Raw genomic sequence first — 19,070 nt, forward strand, 5'->3', positions numbered from 1 at the left:
TTTCCCCTTGCATGCCCCAAGAAAGACCACCTACCACCACCTCTCCAAGTGTGGGTGTCCTGGCACCCCTTCCCTAGAGCAGGGCTGATAATGGCAATTGGTTAGGAGTCAGGACTGTGCTAGGGTAGGGAAGCAGGGCTGCTGCTACGCTAACCCTCCCTCTTCCTTCTGTCAGAACCTGAACCCACACCCAGCCTCATGTCAGGGTGAGAACAGCCCCCATCGGAGGAGCACTGACCCCACTCTGCTGGCAGCATGGCTGACCTCAGTCTCACAGTTGTCCCCCAGGAGGATAAGGTAGCTGGCTTGTCACTTCACAATAACCAGGGCACGGAGGGATGTGAAGCTCTAGGGACCTCAGCCAGACACATCAAATGAGCTTTTCACCTGGCTTTTCTAAAGCAACCTGGCCAACATCAGCACTGGGGAGAGACAAGGGGCTGAAGAAGGGGAGGAGTAGAAAGGCGAGGGGGCTTGGTCACAGGCACACTCAGCCTATCCTCTCCCCACACCTACTGCTGCTCTCCCAACAGCAAAACCAGTGCTCCCTCCTTCCCCTGGAGGACTGGGCAGCTGGGTCTCAGCTAAAGGAGAAAAATACCCCATTGTCATTACCTGAACCTTCTCAGTAACACAAAAGCCCATAGCCTGCCATTCCCATTATGAATGGTATTTAATTCTCCTTTATATGTTGTTTGCCAATAAAAGGCACCATTAATAATTTACAAGCAATAAAGAGTACAGCTCCTGTAAAACGAGGATTTGTTGCAAGCTTAGTGTCACTCCAGCCACGCCAGGTGTCGGCACATAAGCCGTGCTCCCTGCGCTGTGGGGCCGGAGGTGAGGTAGATGGGAAGAGGGCACCCGGAGCACACAGTGCCACAGGGCAGGGCAGATGAAGGTGATGGGATAAGGGCTCCAAATGTGTGAGAGATATGCTCCTACAGAGCCCAATCCCACACAGTTCCCCTACATTCCCCATCTGGCAATCTGACCACATACCAGAGACAAAGGCAGCTCAAGGTGATGGGGAACAGCCCATGAGGGTGGTTTCCACCATGTCACCGGAAGAAGTCTCTCCAATAAAACACAGAAAGCTCAGACAGGGGAGGCAGCATGTGTTACTCCCCAGCTCTTGGTGGCCTCAAGAGGACCAGAAACACTACTCCTGGGGGCCTTTGTTGCTGGCATTCCCTTGGGGAGGAAGAACACGCTATCTGGAGGAGCTTGGGAAGGCAGGAACCTCCAAGAACCGCTCTTGGGGACAGTAGCTGGCAGTGCCTGCTGCTATCCCAGTTCAGTCATCACCCTCCTCGATCCACAGCGGGCGAGTTTGCTCCTGGAAGATGCATCCCCGAACCACCTTGGGCAGCTCCTCAGTGTGGCTCCAGGCGTGGGGCTCCACACGGGCCCAGGAACACGGCAGAGTGTGGAGAGCCTGCTCTGCACCACGGCACACCTTCAGCACCTCTGAATCCCGCTGGCCTGCCTTCCCCAGCAAGCTCCTGAGGAAAACACAAGGATGAGAGTTACACTTGGTATAGAGAGATGAGGTAGCAAAACCACCCAGGAACTCCCTCACATGTACACAACGCCAGTTCTCCTGCCCTTTTTCCCCTCACATCAGCCAACCCAAACACACACACAGCAAGTGCTCTCATCCTGATCCTTGTCTCTCCCTCTGAACAGTGACAAGGGCCTCTCACTCCTCTCGCGATACCCAACAGCCAGGCCATTCCGTCTTTTCTTACCTGAGTCCTCTAACATTCTTCTCAGTGACCTCGACATGGATAACAATAGGGTATATTTCACTTTTAATTAGATCCCTCACACTCTGAACTCCCAGCTCTAGCAGGCAGTGTTTATTCTGGAAGGGAAATTGAATAGATTTACTGGTTTAAATGGAGAAAAAATAACCCCAGCCCCTGACAGTTACATTAAATCAAACCCCATACTGTGCAATATCATTGCTTTTCCAATAGTAATTCCATTAAATGTGGGATTTACGGGAAGTGCCAAGAGGGAAGGAGGGAACTAAAGAACAGGGTCACCTGCTCCATCACCAACCCAAGAGCCCACCAGACCCCTCACTCAGCTACAGCCCATCTTCATATCCTCTTTGTCGTCGCTGTCACCAACAGCTCCACATTTATCTGTCTGCTCTGAGCAAAGCTGTTGCTGCTTTGGCGAAGACGAGGAATGTGAGAGCAGGGAGGTCATTTCTGCATATGGCATTTTCCACCACCTCCACTAAGAATCCTCAGTTGCCATTTCTTTCACCTGAGCTCCACAAAGACTCAGGGAAAAAGTCTGTACCTGCTGCCCCACAACCTCACAGCACCTGAACCTAAAACACCCTCCAAACTACACAGTCCCCAAGCAAGCAGCTGCTTCTCTATCACCACCCCACCCTTCCTCTTCTCCTGTTCAGCTGTCCCTTCCTCTCCTCCAATCTGAATGGGGTGCCCCATCCTGGCCCTCTCTCTCCACACCAAACAGCTCAGCACCTTCTCCATTGCCTCCCGGATCATGTGGATTCGCCTGCTCTCCCTCTGGCCCTGGGGCGCAGTTCTAGACACAGGGTGCTCCTGATCAGGGGTTGCGCTGGGTTCCCCTTCTGCCAGCTTCTCTGTGAACCAAGAGGAGATATGAAAAAGGAGATGTCAGCCCCTTCTTCCTCTTGCACATATTTTCCACCACAGATCCCGCACATTTACTGCTGCGCTGATGTTTATGAAGTTCAGCGTTTATGGATTCTGGAGAGTGAGTCTAATTATACAACATTACACGTTGGCATGGATCTCCTGCAGCTTTCTGCATACAGAACAAGCAAGATATCACAGCTGAAGACACCTTGCAGGGCAAGAGCAGCACTTGTGTTGCAGTACTGGAGCAGCCTAAGCCAGCTCACAGCCATTATACCCCCTTCCCCATTGCCACATTGTCCCTCCCCACTCTGTAACAGACTATGGCATAAAAATAATTGCTTTATTTTTCCAGGTAGATTTTCTGCAGGGTTTGTGAGCTACATGGGGTCATAGATGGCTCCAGTGAGCAGGCAGAGCTAGGGAAGCAAGAGGAGTGTGCATCTTGGCGGGAGGAAGATGGGGGCCAAGTTGAACCTCCTTTTGTTGGGGGCAGCCTGAGCCACCTCCCCCTGCTCAGAGGCAGAAGGACAGCACCCAACAGCCAAGCCAATGCCAGGCAGGACAGCAACAGAGAGGTGATGCTGAGACAGAGAACCGAGGGCAGAGCTGGCAGGACAGTGAAGTCCATTGTGGACAAAACAACAATCGCCAGGTGCCCCTGGTAACTCCTAAAAGAAGATGTACGATACACACACACACAGAGACCTCACTTGGGACCCACAGGCTCCGCAGCCCCGTGTGGCTGGCTTAAGCAGATGCCAGGCTTTACCAGACTGTGGGCAGATGTCTAGGGCTGTTGACCGTGCTGCCCTAGACAGCTGCCCACAGTGCCACTGAAACCTAAGCAGGGAACCTAATAAGGCTATTAGAAGCTGCTCATCCCTAAGATAGAAATAATTTATTTAGGAGAAGACTCTTCCAAGCCCCAGGCTGCTGGGCATCCTCTGCCTGGTGGCATAGGTCCTTCCCAGGTAAAGCTGGATTCTGCAGAGCCATCTGTTTCCTTTGGGGCCACTGGCTCCTGTGGGAGATCAGCCGACTTACACTAACTGCACTGGCTGGGGAGTTCTCCAAAGGAAAATACAGGCAGCGAAGAAAACAAACGGCTCGGGGATCCCAGATCACCTTCCTTCCCTTGCAACAGGCAAAACTGACAGGGGAGACCAGAGTTTTTGCCCTCAGTGTAAATTCCCAGCCACAGTAATGGCTTCGAAGCGTGTCCCCGTGCAATGTGAGGGGGACCCTGCAGAGGGCTCAGTAGGACAGGATATATGGCCAAGCCACTCAGATAAGAAGCCCAGCGGCCAAGTTTCAGAGCTATACTTTCTCTCCAGCAGACCAGAGATTTTTCACTACCTCCATCACCACTTCCCCCAAAAAATATACCGACTCATTTTTCAGTCCTGCAGTTGGCAAAGGGAGAACTCTAAACACAAGGAAAGGAGAGAGATGGCGATGGGAGGAGGAAGGAGGAAAGAAGCTGTCCTTTGTGAAAATTCCCTATGGGAGAAAAGCCCTTTCCGCAGCAGCCTCTGCAGTGGCGTGTCAGCCTCACACTGCTGGCAGAAGGAAGGGGACAGCAGCACTAAGGCTGGATCCTCCCGTTCCTGGGGAGGAAGAGCTGGTATGAAGTCAACCTGCAGATGGTACCTCAGCCAGGGGCTTCACCTCTGGGAAGAGTCACCCAGAGCAGCAAGGCAATGCCACGACCACCCACTCAAGGGAAGAGGGAGGATCCCCATTCCCCCGGAGACCAGAAGGATTCCCTGTGGTCCAAAGGGATGAGACAGTTAAAAACAGGAGGGAACATCCTGCAGACACTCAGCCCAAGAAGGTGACCTATCAATAGATATTGTCTGGGAAGACAGAGACCTCCGCACTTAGCCACTGAAGAGGCACCTCATGTGCTTTCCAAGAGTCCCATGAGACTACATCTCATACTTCCAAGACTAAGAGCATCTGTTCCCTGCATTGGGCTGACCAAGGCCTCCACAGAAGTTACCTCTTTGAGCAATATCTTAGCTTCTCACTGTATGCCTAAGAAGTGGCAGGAGATAAAAGGGGAAAGCAGACCTCAGAAGCAGGAGGCTTGTGCACTTCACTTCTCCCAAAACAGAACGTGCCGACCACTCATTGCTGCCTACCTGCTGGGCACACGTGGAAGTCCAGGCGAGAAGTGGGCAAGTCCAGCAGGTTTCTGATGAGCCGTGGTGCAAGACAGTTAGGTGACAGCACCACAGGACGGGGTGTCTTGACCACCACAGGGCGCACCAAGCTGTAAGGCTTCAGGTTCACATCTGGGTCTAGAAGACAGGAACGAAGAGAAAGCCGAAGGTGACAACACAGACCAGCCTGTCACCAGCCCATGGACTATCCCATTCTCCCTGTACCACCCCCTCATCCTGACTCATGGAGGCACCTACCAACCATCCTATGTCCCAGGAGAGATCCTACCCTGGTTACAACACTCATTCATGGGCAGATACCTTGGCTGTAACTACACCTCATCCATTTCCCGGAACTTCCTCAAGTTATGCACCAGTTTATTCTCCACAAAAAGTTAGGTGACCCCAAGAACCACAGAAGCAATGGAAAGCCCCAGAAAACCAGGGAAAAGGAAGAGGGACTTTAAATATGCACAGGCTTCCCAAAATCCCATTAGCAGAGTTATAAGAGGTATTGTGGGCAGAGACACTGAGGCATCCCAGATGGCAGTGTCCCTTCAGTGCCCACAAGGGACAACTGGGTGTCCAAGGGTGATGGGGCAGGTGCAGGGGTAACAGCTCACCTGAGCAGGGGTCCAGCCACAGCTGCTGAGGGGGCTGTTCTGGGCTCCTCTGCGGTTTGGATTTCACTAGGCGCAGTTGGTCCAAGGCTCGTTTCTTTAGCTGAGCAGAAAGTGAGGGCAATAAGGCTGAGAGCATAGACCAACACACACACACAGAGCTGGCTGCAGAGCACCCACTGGGGCAAAGGGGATGGAGCACACACGTAGAAAGTATGGGACCAGGTTTGCCCCCTGTCAGGTGCAGTCTGGGAGGTGGGGAGGGGGTAGGAAAGCAGCCAGAGAGCAGTAACACTGCCTGGGCTACAAGCCCCTGCTCTGCTTGCTAACCCAGCTGCCACCTCTGTACGAGCTGGTTTACCAACAGAGTGGGGCAGATTGCATGCTGAGGTGGTGGGGTGGCCACAGGTGCACACACAGAGCTCTCATTGCTAGGTTCTTCGGCTTACATTAGTTCTGTGGCCCTTCTGCTGCCCAGGCATCTGGCCCTTCTCCTGGATCTTCAAAAGCTGGTGAGCCCTGAAAAGACAGAGAGCTTGCACTCAAGCAGCTCTAGAGCCCCCAGAGACTGTAACCTGCTGTGACCTCTTCACCAACGCCCACAGACCTACTGAAGCATACAATCATAGAATCATTTAGGTTGGAAAAGACCTTTAAGATCTTTTGAGTCCAACCATAAACCTAGCACTGCCAAGTCCACTACTAAACCATGTCCCTAAGCACCACATCTACATGTCTTTTAAATACCTCCAGGGATGGTGATGCAACCATTTCCCTGGGCAGCCTGTTCCAGTGCTTGACAACTCTGTTGGTGAAGAAATTTTTCCTAATAGCCAATCTAAACCTCCCCTGGCACAACTTGAGGCCATTTCTTCTTGTCCTACCACTTGTCACCTGGGAGAAGAGACCAACACTCACCTCGCTACATCCTTTCAGGTAGCTGTAGGATGCGGTAAGGTCACCCCTCAGCCTCATCTTCTCCAGACGTATCAAAGCCCTCAATCAACCTCCCATCCTCTCAAGGCACCCAAACACTACTACACTGGTCCCCCACACAAGCCGTGGGTAGCCCACACTATCAAGAGGCCAGTCTGCACCCCTCGGGACTCCTAGGGGATGCTCACCACAGATAAATGGGACAGGTACCCCAGGTACCCCCTGGCTTCCTCCTCACCCTGGTTACCTGCTATAGTTGGGCACTGTCCCCTTGTCCAGGTCCCGCATGGTCAAGGGATCAACACGGGAGCAGTACCACTCCAGCCGCCCTCTGTGCATAGTGTCCATGACATGGAGGATCTCCCGACATTTCACACACAGTGCATAAGGGTCTGACAGCTCCAGGAGGGACAGGTTGGTGCGTACATAAAAAGAGTCTCCAGAAAACTTCTTTCCTTCTTCCAGAGCTTCCTGCAGAGGCTGGTATCCTGGAGCAGGAGAGATAGGTCACCACAGGTGGGAACGCAGGAAGCAACCATCGCTGATAAGATAGCCAAGTCCCCAGCACAGCTGTGATGCTACAGATTGGGGTGGGGTTGCAGAGGAGGCCAACAGACAGAAGGTCTGTACCTCCATCCTGTAATTCAGAGGATGCACAAGTCGCACCAGACAGGGAAAGCTACCGGAGCTACGGCCGGCCAACCCCTGTGTCAGACATGATGGCCTAGGACCAAACAGGAGAGGAGAGAGATAACTGAGATTTACCTCCAAGGCTGGGCAGAGGGTCTGGAAATGGAGGCAGAGAGCTCAGGCTCAAAGATGACCCAGCCACCAGGGCCTTACCTTCCAGGTCCAGCTGAAAGACGAGGCTAGAGGGCTCATCCCAATGCAGCAGGCTCAGGTAGGCAACCTCCCGTGTGCAGTTCTCCAAGGAAAGCACCTCTTCCTTCAGTGACGGCACCCTCAGCTAGCAAGGATCCAATACTGTTAGACTTAAAGGCTGGAAAAGCAGGCTCCCCACTCAGCTCCCTCACCCAGCAGGGTTAAACAAGAGATGTTACAGAGCAAGGCAGGTCCAGGGAAAGCTCTACCTGAGGACAAGGGATCCTCAGTCTGCCTCTGGGTCCCCCCTCTGCCTCTGAAACACCTGCTGCTAGCCACCACCCAGTCTGCTGTGAAAGCAAATGTGTGCGCATGAATGCGTGTGGGAGTGGGGGCAGGTGAGCTGATTTATTTTCAGTTACAGGTGGGATATTAATTCAAGTAGTGTAGCTGTATTTCAAGTGGTGTCATTCTTGCCAAAACAAATGCCCTTCCCTCCATCCAGGAGCTTTCTTCAGAGCAATTATTCTCTATAGCTCAGGAGGGTCACAAAGGCCTTAGAAATTTTGCCTCAGAATTGATTGCTTTGCAACAGGCATGTGCAGGATGCAAACTGCCCTGAAATACTACAAGGTGACAGACAACCCTAAGGACACAGCCATACTGCTGTCTTAATTGCACGACTCCTTTTTGTTTCTCCCCTCCCCACAGCTGAAGAAAGTGTTTCAGAAGGTCTCAGCATTTTTACATGCATAGGTACGCTCAAGTGCCATGAGACCTGGATGGGTGTTTGTGCTGCTTAAAGCTCTAGGCAGGGAGCAGTCCTGGGAAACAAGAGAAATGGAGCTGGCCTTCAAGCTGGGTAGAGGTCAGCTTGCACTGGGGATCACTCCACACTCCTTGCATCATTCCAGGTGCCTTGCAAACCCACGAAGTGAGCCCATTCCCAGACTCACCTCAATGAGCCGGCACCCTTCCCTGAGTCCTGCTTCCTCAACCCGTGAGCCTGGTTTGACCCACTGCACATAAATCCCTGTTCTGTTCCCTCCAAGGATGGATATGTCTGCTCCGAGGCTCTTCTGGGGTGAGGGGTTGCTGGAGTGACCCATGCTAGCGAGCTGCACCACCAGTGACCTGGCAAAGAGAAATGCTAAGTCCAGCAACTGAAGTTTGCTGCTTTTTGTAAGAACCGGTTCCCCATGCCTTGTGTCCAGCTACAGGGTGTTTATTGTACCAAGCGTTGTGGTACAGAGCTTGTGATTCACAGCCATCACCAGGGCGCACACGGAGCTCACAAACCCCCAACAGCCTCTTCCATCACACCAGCCCCTTCCATCCCACCAGCCCTAACACTGAAGCCAAGCTGGGCTCCCACAGTCCTGTCCCTGCCTAGACAGATGTGTGCCCAGCCCAGGGCAACATCTCCACCCCTGCCATGACAAATGGGACAGCACAAAACATTGGAATTCCTGCTAGGAAGCAAGAACTATAGCATCTTCATTTCTCTCCTCTCCCACTAGCGAGAAAAAGCCTGCAAGGGGGGAGGCAGAAAGGAAGGATGTCTCTCCCAAACATGGTCCCGCATAACCACAAAACATCCCCCCAGGCAGCTGGCTCGGTGTGCCTAGCTCAGAGAGCAACAGTAACCTCCTGGTGACCTCCTCACGGCTGGGAAGCGTGGACAAGCAGATCTCTGACTTCACCCTGGCATAGGTACTGCTGGAAGAAGAGAAGGCCCCAAGCGAGGTGCTGGCAAAACCACTGCCTAGGGAAGAGAGCAAGAGGGAGCACATCACCTCTCCGAGTACTACAGGGAGCTCATGTTATTGGGGTGGCAAGGGTCTGTCAACCCTTCCTGGGCATCTTCTAGCATCTGACTAGGAAATCGAGGCTTCAGGGAGGCTTTGAACAGTCACCCTCCTGGACAGTTTCCCATGCCTCCTGAGAACAAGCAAATCTTCACTCCATCAGCATTTCAGACAGAAGGTGGCAGCAGCCAGGACCACCCAGATGTGCCCAGACATCAGCCACCAGCACTAACCACAGGACCTGCCAGCACCAGGAGCTCCACTCCAGATTTACAACCCGTCACCCAGGTAGCAGCAGATGAAGGGAATATCCAGTAACAACCCAAGGCAAAAGCATTTCTCTATTCTGTTACCTGCTCCCCCAGCTTCACATCAAATTATCTGTCAATGCCGCTCTCCATGAATTAAACAGAGCTGATGTGAATAGCTGCCTGCTCTGCAGAAGAAAACCCAGCTTTTCCAGCTGCTGTGGCTGGTAAGGCACATGGGGATGCATGGGTCCATAGCACCCTGCTACAGATACAGAGCCCTCAGAGTGAGCTGCACAAACCAAAAGTATGAGGGAGGGTCAGTTGTCCAACCCCTCCCTGCACAACCACCACTTCTTTTTAGCTACACCCTTTGGGGAAAGCCCCCACCCTGATACCTGTTGCATCTTCCATGCTGCTGAAGGAGCCACAGGACAAGCTACAAAGGAGACAAAATGGGATCTGTGAGGCAAGAGCTTTTCCAAAGCCTGTTTGCATCCCATTCTCAATCCCATCCCCACAACCTTCCCCTACCCCACAGAAGCCCCCCGCTCAGCCAGCACACAGCTGCTAGCCAGCCCTCCCACTCTCAGCCCCCACTCCAGGTTCACCCCTCCCCTTCCAGCCTGCTCTCCCTGGGCCCCAAAAGCCCCACAAAGGAGACGGACTGGAGCAGCCCCCAGCAATCACCTTTTGTAGGGCATGCACCTATCTTCCCGCTGCCGACGAAGGATGGAGCCAATGCAAGGGGGGAAGGGGAAGGTGGAAAGGCGGTTGATATCCTTCTCATTGTCGGGAGTCACCTCCTTGGGCAGTGAAAGAGAGATGTCTGCTAACACCAACACCCAGCACCACCTCTCCCCTCCCTTCAGATCAGGTCACAAAGAGCTCCTCAGGTATCACACGACTCTTCAGGGACCATCCATATCCCTCCAAACACCCAGGGGCACCTTGTTTTCCCGAGGAGAGACCACAGAGGGAGCTGCATGACACTGCATCCCCATCTTTTTGCAATGTATAAGCTGTAGGAGTAGGAACAGATGAAGAGAATACCCAGCTTTGTCCTTCTATCTCCCTTTTAGCCACCACACACCTGTGGAACTGCCCATCTTAGGGTGCTTTAGGATGAGTTCAAAGAGTCAAAGGAAAGAACCTGGCTCCCGTAAAAAGAATACAATGCTGCTACAGGATTCAAAAGAGCCAGGATTTCTCCCCCAGCGTGCGTAGATTAAACAGCTTTTTGGGTAGGATAACATTTTACATAAGGCTGTTGATTTCTAGGGTGTCATATGGGCTGCAGAGAGTTTCACTTCCCCCTCTTTCCTACCCAGCTGAGTGCTGCATACATACTGCAGCAGTGCGGCGCTGGCCAGTTTGTCAGAGACTGAAAGAACAAAGCTTTGCACCTGGGATCTGCCCCACCTTACACACAGCCCCATGCCCCGTCTTCCACAAAGTCATAGCCCCACAACAAACCCACTCAGATGCCTCTGTGCCCTTCCTGAGCAGCATGGGTCCCCACTGCCCTCAGCTGAGGGTCAGCCTCTCATGGTCAAGTGCTCACCATGCTCTGAATGGCCGAATCCCCTGGGAATGGGATAACAGAAACCCCCAGCGGATCCACAAGTCCAGTTGTAAAGCTGGTAGAGTTGTCTACAAGGCTCCAGGTGCTGCTGAGGTTGGAGCAGAGGGAGTAGGAAGAGCTGCACATCTGGGAGAGAAGGGACTCCATCACCCCACTGCGCCCCCCAGAAATCAGTCCTGACCCTTCTGCCTTCTCTGGTCCCCCTTCTTTCTAGCCACCCTCACCTTGCTCAGACTGCGGCTGCCTTGGCACCGCTGCAGCTGTGCCTCCAGAGTGCTGTTCAGCCCTTCTGCCTGGCTTAGCTTGCTTAGGAGCTCATCCCGCTCCTCCTCCAGGGCCCGCACGCGTTTGCGGTACTGGTCCTTCTCAATAAGGCTCTGGGAGTATTGTAGCTGCACCCCATCACGGCTCTGGATTGCCTGCAAGAAGCCAGGCTGAGAGTGAGAAAAAGCAAAGAACTGCACTACTAATCCCCATCTCACACCTTTGCATGGATGGAGAAGATCCACTGGGGAAGGACGGGTTATCCAGAGCAGAGACAAATGCCCTGGTCCAGCTGGGAGGTGGAGAGCTGTAGGGAGAGCAATTTACCTGGTCCCGCTCTTTTTCGATCTCCTCCAGCTGCAGCAGCACTGTGTTCATACGATGCTTGTAGAGATCACAGTCCTTCTGCAATGTCCGGTATTTCAGCTGCAAATCTTCCACCTCCTGGAGGTACTGGCAACAGCAAGCAGCAAGCATTAGCCCTCCTAGAAGTGACTGCTGTGGCTTCCCAGTCCCCTCCCTCCCCTCTCTTCCAGGCCCTTCTCGGTGTGCGGGGGCAGTGATGGGGGTGGTGATGAATGCTCTACCTTATCCCTCAGCTCCTCGGCCCACAGCAGCTCATTCTGCAGGGAGCTGAGTTTCTGGCAGAGATCCTGCCGGTCATCTTGGGCTTCCTTCCAGTCGTGCTCCAGAATGTCCAGCAGGATCTGCTCAGAGCCTGGCACTGGGCCCTCGCCGGGCGTCTAGAGAGTGAGGGTACTGTCACTGCACCACAAGCACTGAGGGAGCACCAGACCAGGACAATGACAAGCAGACTGGCGCAACTGTCATCATCCTCCTACGTTAATCTAATGCACACTCCAAGGCACAAAGTCACACTTGTAAGCACATCCAAGAGTCACAGAGCTGGGAACAAGGGCCCATCGCTACCTCAACCCAGAAGCAACGGCAGTCACCACAGCCAAGAAATATGCTCAGAGGAAGGGACAGGCCAAGCAGGACAGTGATTTCACCCACCTTTCCAGTGCTCACATCACCAGCACTGGGGCTGCCCCAGGGAAGGAGGCAACCTGGAGCCTTCCCTGCCCCGCCAGGTACCTGCAACATGCCCTGCAGCTCCTGTAGCGATGCCGTGAGTCGCTGGTTCTCAGCCCACAGCTCAGACACGGTGTCGGGGTGGCCCCGCTCCTCTGCCTCTCGCTGGGGCGGCACAGACACCTGTTTCCGCAGCAGGCTGCACTCTTCCTCTAGGCTGGTCACTTTGCATTTCAGCTGATCCACCTGCAACCCAGGGAAGAAACATAGTCTTGACACACATAGCTCTGCACCTCTGCCTTAGCAGGAGAGTGAAGCAGAGGATGCGGGGCAGAAAAAGGGTCTGGAGGTAAGGAAAGCCAGGGCTGGGCAACTGGGCAAAGGAGTATCCTGCTGTTGGGCCAAGGTTAGCACAGCTGCGCACAAAAGCTTTTCCCTGCAGGGCAAAGGAGGAAGATGCACTTGCATAAGCAAAGTCAGTCTCAGGATCCTCTCTTGGTGCAACCACTTTCTTGGTGCCTAGGGGCATCCCCAGTGCAGCTGGCCTTGACCGTGGGTGGACCAGGGACCTCTGGTGTGCTGCCAAGGCCAGCAGCTGTATCTTAAAGGCTTCCCAGCTCCTAGAACAGCTGAAAACCAAATCTGCAGTAGAAAAATCCACTGGAGGCTATTCAGTGTGGGGAGACCACCTCTGGCCTGGGAAGTGTTTAAGGCTCAAGCTGCTGGAGGCTGCATGGTACCACAGATGCATCGTCACACCCTGGCCTGCTCTCACACTCCTCCACCGACATGTCACTAGAAACAGAGGAGGTCAGTTACTTTTAGGAGTAAAGGAGGTCCTCACAGAACTGTGACAACTGGTGAGTCTGATCAGAGAACCCAAGTCTCACAGCCAGGTAAGGCTTTGAGAGCAAAGAGGGCAGGGGAAACCTAACAAAGCCACTGAGCACTAAGCAGCACTGCCACAATTGCCAAGGAGAGATTCTGGAACAGGATTACTTCTGTAAATCTGCCCAAAAGACCTAGAATGACTTTCAGAGACCAGACACTTCTGGACCCTGGAGTCAGGAGGGGGTCTGGTGGCCCACCCTGCTTCCAGGGTGATTTCTTTACCCCATAGTCACCCACAAGCAATTCACTTCCCTGCTCAGAGGAGGCCCAGGGGAGCTGGCATTGGCAGGAATACCAGATAGAAGGCAGGGGAGGATCCCAGCACCGGCAGAGCAGAATGAGGAATGAAATGTAACTGTGGGGCTCTGTGAGAGGTCCAGACCAAGACTGGTAGGGGAAATGCCAGGAGACAGCTGAGCACTGAGGAAATTGGGTTATTAATAGGTTCAAAGTAGGGCTGTCCATGCCCAGGCAGGAAATGGGTGTGAGTTTGCTGCAGGTGAGAGCTTGGCAGCTGGCATGCAGCATCACGAATTCCTTCAGGTATGCAGGGCATGAATCTCCCAAACGTCATGAGGGAGACAAGGAGGTGGTGGGGAGCGGCAGGGGGAGGTGAAGTCTGGGCCAAAACACTCCTACGAGCAGCAAGGCACGCTGGGCAGCTCCAGGCAGCATGCCCATGCCCAGTGCCTCATGTGCAGGTGCCTGCACAGCCACCATCCTCACTAGAAAGAGAAAAACACAAGCCCTTTCCCAGGGAAGAAGTAAATACAAACTCAGATTTGACAGAATCAGCTGACTGCTGTGTGTCTGCGCTACCCGGACACATTGCAAGCGCCTGCCGGCGGAGCAGGCAGCACAGGGCAGCAGGAACATGCAGGAGCAGACAGGGCATCTCACAGTACCAAAAGCCAGGCTGAGAGTTGAGAGATGCTGAGGAAGGCATCGCCCTGACAGCTCCTCTGAGGAGTCCGTTTTGTCTCCTCTAGGTGCTGTATCTGCAGCTGCCCTAGGGCAGTGGAGAGCCTCCTGTGTTGCCCTGCAGGGCACATTCCCCCTCAAGAGCAGGGGCACATGCCCCAACATATGTCCTGCCTGCCATCAGCTCCTTCACTCTCACAGGCCACCATGTGCAGACATTCGTGCGCATCCCTCTCAGTCGTCAGACCCCCACCACCTCCTGCGGCCAACCCTCATGTTCCCCAAAGCCATACCGCCAGCTGCAGGTCCCTGCTTCGCAGCACGGCCATGTTCTTCTCCTCACAGAGCTGTGCATAGCGCATGGCCATCATGTAGTTCTCATCCTTCAGCCTCAGCAGCTCCACACTGTTGGAGTCCCACTCCTCTCTCAGCCGCTGGCAACGCTCCTGCACCTTCAGGAGTTCCTTGAGCTGCTGCTCCAGCCGGGCCTGCTCTTGCTCCAATGCCTGGTTTTTCAACTGGAGCTGGTGTTCCTTCAGCAGGTGCTCTTTCCGCTGAGCCCTCACCTTCTTCACCTCCATGATCAGGAACTGAGTTAGTCCCTCAGGGCCTTCCTCATCTGGGGGGAGACAAAGGAGAATCTGGTCCTGGCTGCTGAGACAGGGGTAACTGCCAAATACCAGCCTGCAGATATGCTCAATGCTCTGTTTTCCACCAAGGGGTGCCAAGCTCTCCTGAGGGTTGTAGCCCTTCTTGTCACAGGTTTACAGCACAACAGTCCATCACACACGTACACCTGGCCCCCTCCCTAGCAGATCCAGGGCACAGAGCTGTCAGGGTTCCTCACACACTGGTAGCATGAACCAGGTTTTTATGCATGCACATGCAGAGATTTCTGACCCTTCCCATGCAAGCAGCAGCTGAAGAGAAGACGGAGCACCTGCCCCTACCCAGGATCATAGAGCAGCGCTGGGCTGCCTCCCTCCCCGTTAGCCGCGTGTAGTGCTCTGGGTAGTAAAACTCTAAGGATTCCAGGAAGGCTTCATAGCCTCGCTTTCCACGGCGCCGGAGGATGTCCATCAGGTAACCTGGAAGAAGGGACAAAGAGCTAGGATTAATTCCTTGCAAACCAGAAAGAAAACAGCATAGCCCAGCTTCATAATATGAAGTAGCATCTCCACCAGTTTTACTTCCATCCACAAGAATGGGAATGGCTACAGGAGGGAATGGGGTGGGAATACTGCCTTCATCTATGTGCACGCAGGGGGAAGCCCACAGAGGGTGAGAGGGAGGTCTGGCTGCAGAACAGCTCAGAGAGCAGCAAAGCCGAGGTAGCAATGCAGTGGGAGACACCAGGAGGCCACATAAACACGTGCTGGGTAGCATCCACTGCACATCAAAACCAGGCTGTCCCCACAAACCAGGCCCATCTAAGTGCAAATTTGTGCTTTCTCCCACCTGTCTGGTTGCTTTTGCAAGGGAATCGGCATGAATTCAGGACCTCCTCCTCATCCTGCTCATCTATCACACGACACTGGCGCAGGTACGGAGTAAGCTTCGCCGGGTTCAGGGAGCGGGTCAGCTGATGTCGTGCACTCTCAATCTTCTCCCAGATGGTGTCTTCTTCCTCCTCCTGCTCCAAGAGGCTGCAGGCTTGGGCAGGGGCATTCTCCAGGGCTGGGAGGATAAAAGGATAGAGAAAGTCTGAGGAATGATGGAGAAGCACAGGATAAAAGGCATGAGGAGGCATGGGAGAACATGAGTCAAGGTATGATCCTGCAAATGATTCATCAGTCTTGCAAACAGGACTCAGATACATCAGAAGCCATTTTACATACAAATTGGTTCAGCAGGATCTTCAGTGTCCACTTAGGGCCTTAGATACACAGAAGACAAGCGGTGCATAAGGGAGTTAGGAACATATACTGTAGGAAGTCCAGGGAAGATGTTATCTTCATCCCTGAAGCATTTTTAAATCCCCCCAAACATCGCACATCTTCCTTTTTTCCCCTCCTTGCAAACTGGAAATTCTCAAGACCAAGAGTTTTCAGAACCTGGGACGTGCTGTCTCATACTAGGGCTGGAAAGGTGGCTTTCCCTGGTGATTCACTCGACTGTGCACACCCCAAGCGTTGGTGACCAAACATGTTCTTGAGGGCACCGTTGCATGGAGCAGTTGGCTACAGGTGAAACCAAACGGGAATTGCAGAAGCCTACCTTCAATGTATCTTCCACACATCAGTGTGGAGCCCTGGAAATATGTAGCAACAAGGGAATCCATCTATCAACCAAATAAAGCAAGAGGGAACACCTGAAGTCAATGGACCGAAAACCCTTAGAGCAGTAGCGAACTTGCTCCATTACATCCTACGAGCTGTGATGGAGCAGGTATGTGCAAGGAGCTCTCTTTCCAGCTATGTATCAACTCAACCAGCATTACCTATTTTCACTTGAGAAATACAATCTGCTTCAGAGGCTAGCACAAATCCTTTTGGCTGGCAAGGCAGAGCACAGCAAAGATCTTCTGAGACCATGAAGCCATCTCTCCCCGCCAGTGTGCACCATTACCTACCGCTCTGGTGCTGGCATCAAGCGCAGCTTTCCTTACCCCAGCCACAAACATCCCCAGGGGCAGTGCAGTGGTTCATGAAGGAAACCTCCCACCTTTTTTTTTTTTTTTTTTTTGGGGGGGTGCGTTTTTTTTCTTTCTTTCTTGGGGTGAGAATGATATTACACTATTTCAGACAGCCACCTAGCACAGCAAGGAGGATGGCTGAGAAAGCTGTGCATAAATTAATCCTCCAAGTAGAAATACAAGAGGCTCAGGATCTGCTGGATGAAGCGTAACGGGAAAAGAGAATTGTTGAATCCACAAAAGATAATCAAGTGTCTGATTTCCAGCGCCAAAGGACTTAGGAGCCTAAATACCAACACAGATCTGGATTGTCCTAGGTTGAATAAAGAAAACAAACTTTGTTTCTTGCAGAAGCTGATCTCTCTCATTTGGGACAAGCTCGCTTGCCACAGGGACATAAGTATGCAGGAGGAGGACGCAACAGCAGGTCACACAAGCTGCGTTGTTTTGAGCTCCGCTCCTCTGCGGCGGACTTTGGATTTTAAATCGAAGTTACTTCGCCAAGAAACCCACGCCAGCTGTCCAAGCAGCGACCAGCCCCTCGGCTCGGCGGAGAGGGAGACGGCGGAAGGGCCTGGGAGCCGAGCCGGCACACCCCGCCGCCCGGCGCGCCCCGCCCGCCGCCCGGGGCGCCCCCCTCAGCCGCCCGGCGACCCCTCCAGGCCGGGGCGGGCAGCGCTTCCCGCTCCGGCCAGCCCGACGGCGCGCCGAGGGGAATGGCGAGCCGGAGCCAGCCCTGCGGAGGTGGCTAGGAAAGTGCAGAAGAGGAGCGAACAGCCCACCACCCCCGGAGCCTGTGCCAAACCCACGCTCCCGGCCGCCCTGGGGCGACGCAACTGGCCCCGTGGGAGAGGGGCCACAGCGGGCTGCGCCGCCCCCGCGGGCCGCGGGGAGAAGCGCCCGTTACCCGCTCCCGAGGGGGGCTCGCCCCTTACCCGCCATCGCCGCCGGGCGGGCCGCGCCCCGCTCCGCTCCGCGCCGCCGTCCCGCCGCCCCGGCAGGTGTGTCTGAAGCGCTCTCCCCACCCCGCCGCACCTTCCCTCCCCCGTCCCTCCTCCAGCCGGCTGGGAGGGAACCGGCAGCCCCCGGGCGATGGAGAGCCCAGCCCAGCCCAGCCCGCCCCCGGCGGCACTCACCGGCGGGGCGAAGGCGGTCCCTGCCCCGGCCTCTCCCGGTTTCTGAGACCCTGCGGGTGCTCCTCACCTGGGCGAGCCGCGGAAGGGCTTTTCTCTGCGCGTGTCCCGTATTTCTCTCCCCCACCTCCAGCCCCGGGACGGAGCTGCTCTCCGGAAGGATGTGGCTGGCCACCGGCTTCTTCCGAAACGCGCCCGGCTTCCCCTGGCGGCGGGCCGGCGGGGGCAGGGGGTGCCCGGCCGGGCCTCCCACCGCAGCGCTGCCGAGGCGGGCGGTCTCCCCTGGCAGAGCACAGGCTCCCCAACTCTGCCTGCAGAGAAGAGGCGCATAAGGAGTTTTTTTGGTTCAAGGGCTCCAGAAATTGCAGCCTAGCCACCCCAGATGTAAGGCTGGTTCTGGATGGGGGGGGTGGTGGTGGTGGTGTCAAATAAGGACAGAAAATGAGGGTGGTGGAAAGAAGCCCGATCCAGGCCGAGAAAAGGTCCCACAGACTTAATTTCTCTTCCGCACCCCTGCCCCCTCCTTAGTAGTGTCTGGGTGGAGCTGGGTTGGAGTCACCCTCCGGGCAGCGTGACTGAGTGGTACCCCAGGGCATGCGGGGGCTTGCACCAGCCTGACCGGGCACTGAGTCCCCCACAGGCACTGAGTCCCCCACGCCAGGAGCAGATGCCAGGAAGCCTTCCTCCACCCACCCCGATCCAAGTGGCCACAGCAATCCCAGGAGTGGATCTGTGTGTCCACACAGCATCTGAAAGGGTCTGCATATGGTAAACCCCACCCCTGCCAGGTAACCAATTGCCCAAATCTGTGCTTACCACTGGGACTAGGAGGGTTCTAAGAGAGATGGAGTTGGACACTGTGATTCAGTTCCAACATCATATGCCACCTCCTCCAAGGCTCAGGTGTTTTTCATTTTCTCTAGCAATCCCATCACACTGTCACTTCATCACGCTCAACCATGTCAAGCCTCAGACCTCAGCAGCCAGGACAGGCGGCACAGGCTCCATTCAAGAGATTCCCAATGCAATATCAAGCTCATAAGAAATGGGAGTTCACCTGATTCCCCCCAGCCACAGGGTCAGCCCACAGGGTAGCACAAAGTAGTGTTGTGCATCCTTCCAGGGCTCTGGACACAACATGAAGGAGCCCTGTATTGCTCCTGCCCCTGCCAACGTGTTCCCAAAAGGGAGATGCCCTCAGCACCCCATAACTGCAGCTTCTAGACTTACCTCTGCATGGAAACCTTCCCTCCTCTCTCAGATAAGTGAAGGAACCAAAGCGGGAGGAGTATGAAACAATCTGGGGCCCTGAAATCATACTGGGGCCCCTGTCCTAAAGGATTTCCCTTGTGCCCAAAA

The 19,070-nt window shown here is 54.4% G+C and overlaps 1 protein-coding gene across 1 annotated transcript; it reads right to left on the reverse strand.

Annotated features, from left to right (window-relative positions):
* Positions 1 to 654: 654 nt before the first annotated feature.
* Positions 655 to 17,596, reverse strand: CARD10 (caspase recruitment domain family member 10). The gene is made up of 21 exons (XM_055710676.1): positions 17,514 to 17,596; positions 15,402 to 15,620; positions 14,894 to 15,031; positions 14,237 to 14,562; positions 12,195 to 12,377; positions 11,684 to 11,839; positions 11,424 to 11,549; positions 11,057 to 11,251; positions 10,812 to 10,958; positions 9,938 to 10,053; positions 9,646 to 9,686; positions 8,839 to 8,956; positions 8,148 to 8,325; positions 7,213 to 7,336; positions 6,617 to 6,857; positions 5,883 to 5,952; positions 5,437 to 5,536; positions 4,793 to 4,951; positions 2,508 to 2,629; positions 1,752 to 1,867; positions 655 to 1,505 (listed from the first exon to the last, which is right to left on the reverse strand). The coding sequence occupies exons 1-21, from the start codon at positions 17,518 to 17,520 to the stop codon at positions 1,298 to 1,300; spliced, it is 3,090 nt and encodes a 1,029-aa protein (XP_055566651.1). The 5' UTR covers positions 17,521 to 17,596; the 3' UTR covers positions 655 to 1,297.
* Between the last annotated feature and the right edge of the window lie 1,474 nt (positions 17,597 to 19,070).

Source organism: Falco cherrug, chromosome 5, assembly GCF_023634085.1.
Source record: "Falco cherrug isolate bFalChe1 chromosome 5, bFalChe1.pri, whole genome shotgun sequence".
Lineage (NCBI taxonomy): Eukaryota > Metazoa > Chordata > Aves > Falconiformes > Falconidae > Falco > Falco cherrug.

What these genes read in the sequence shown, in the direction of transcription:
- CARD10 (XM_055710676.1), bottom strand. An exon ending in AAGGGTGCCGGCTCATTGAG is followed by an intron (nt 7,337 to 8,147) that starts GTGAGTCTGGGA and finishes GATCCTTGCTAG; the next exon opens with CTGAGGGTGCCGTCACTGAA. An exon ending in CTTTCAGCTGGACCTGGAAG is followed by an intron (nt 6,858 to 7,212) that starts GTAAGGCCCTGG and finishes CTCCTGCTCCAG; the next exon opens with GATACCAGCCTCTGCAGGAA.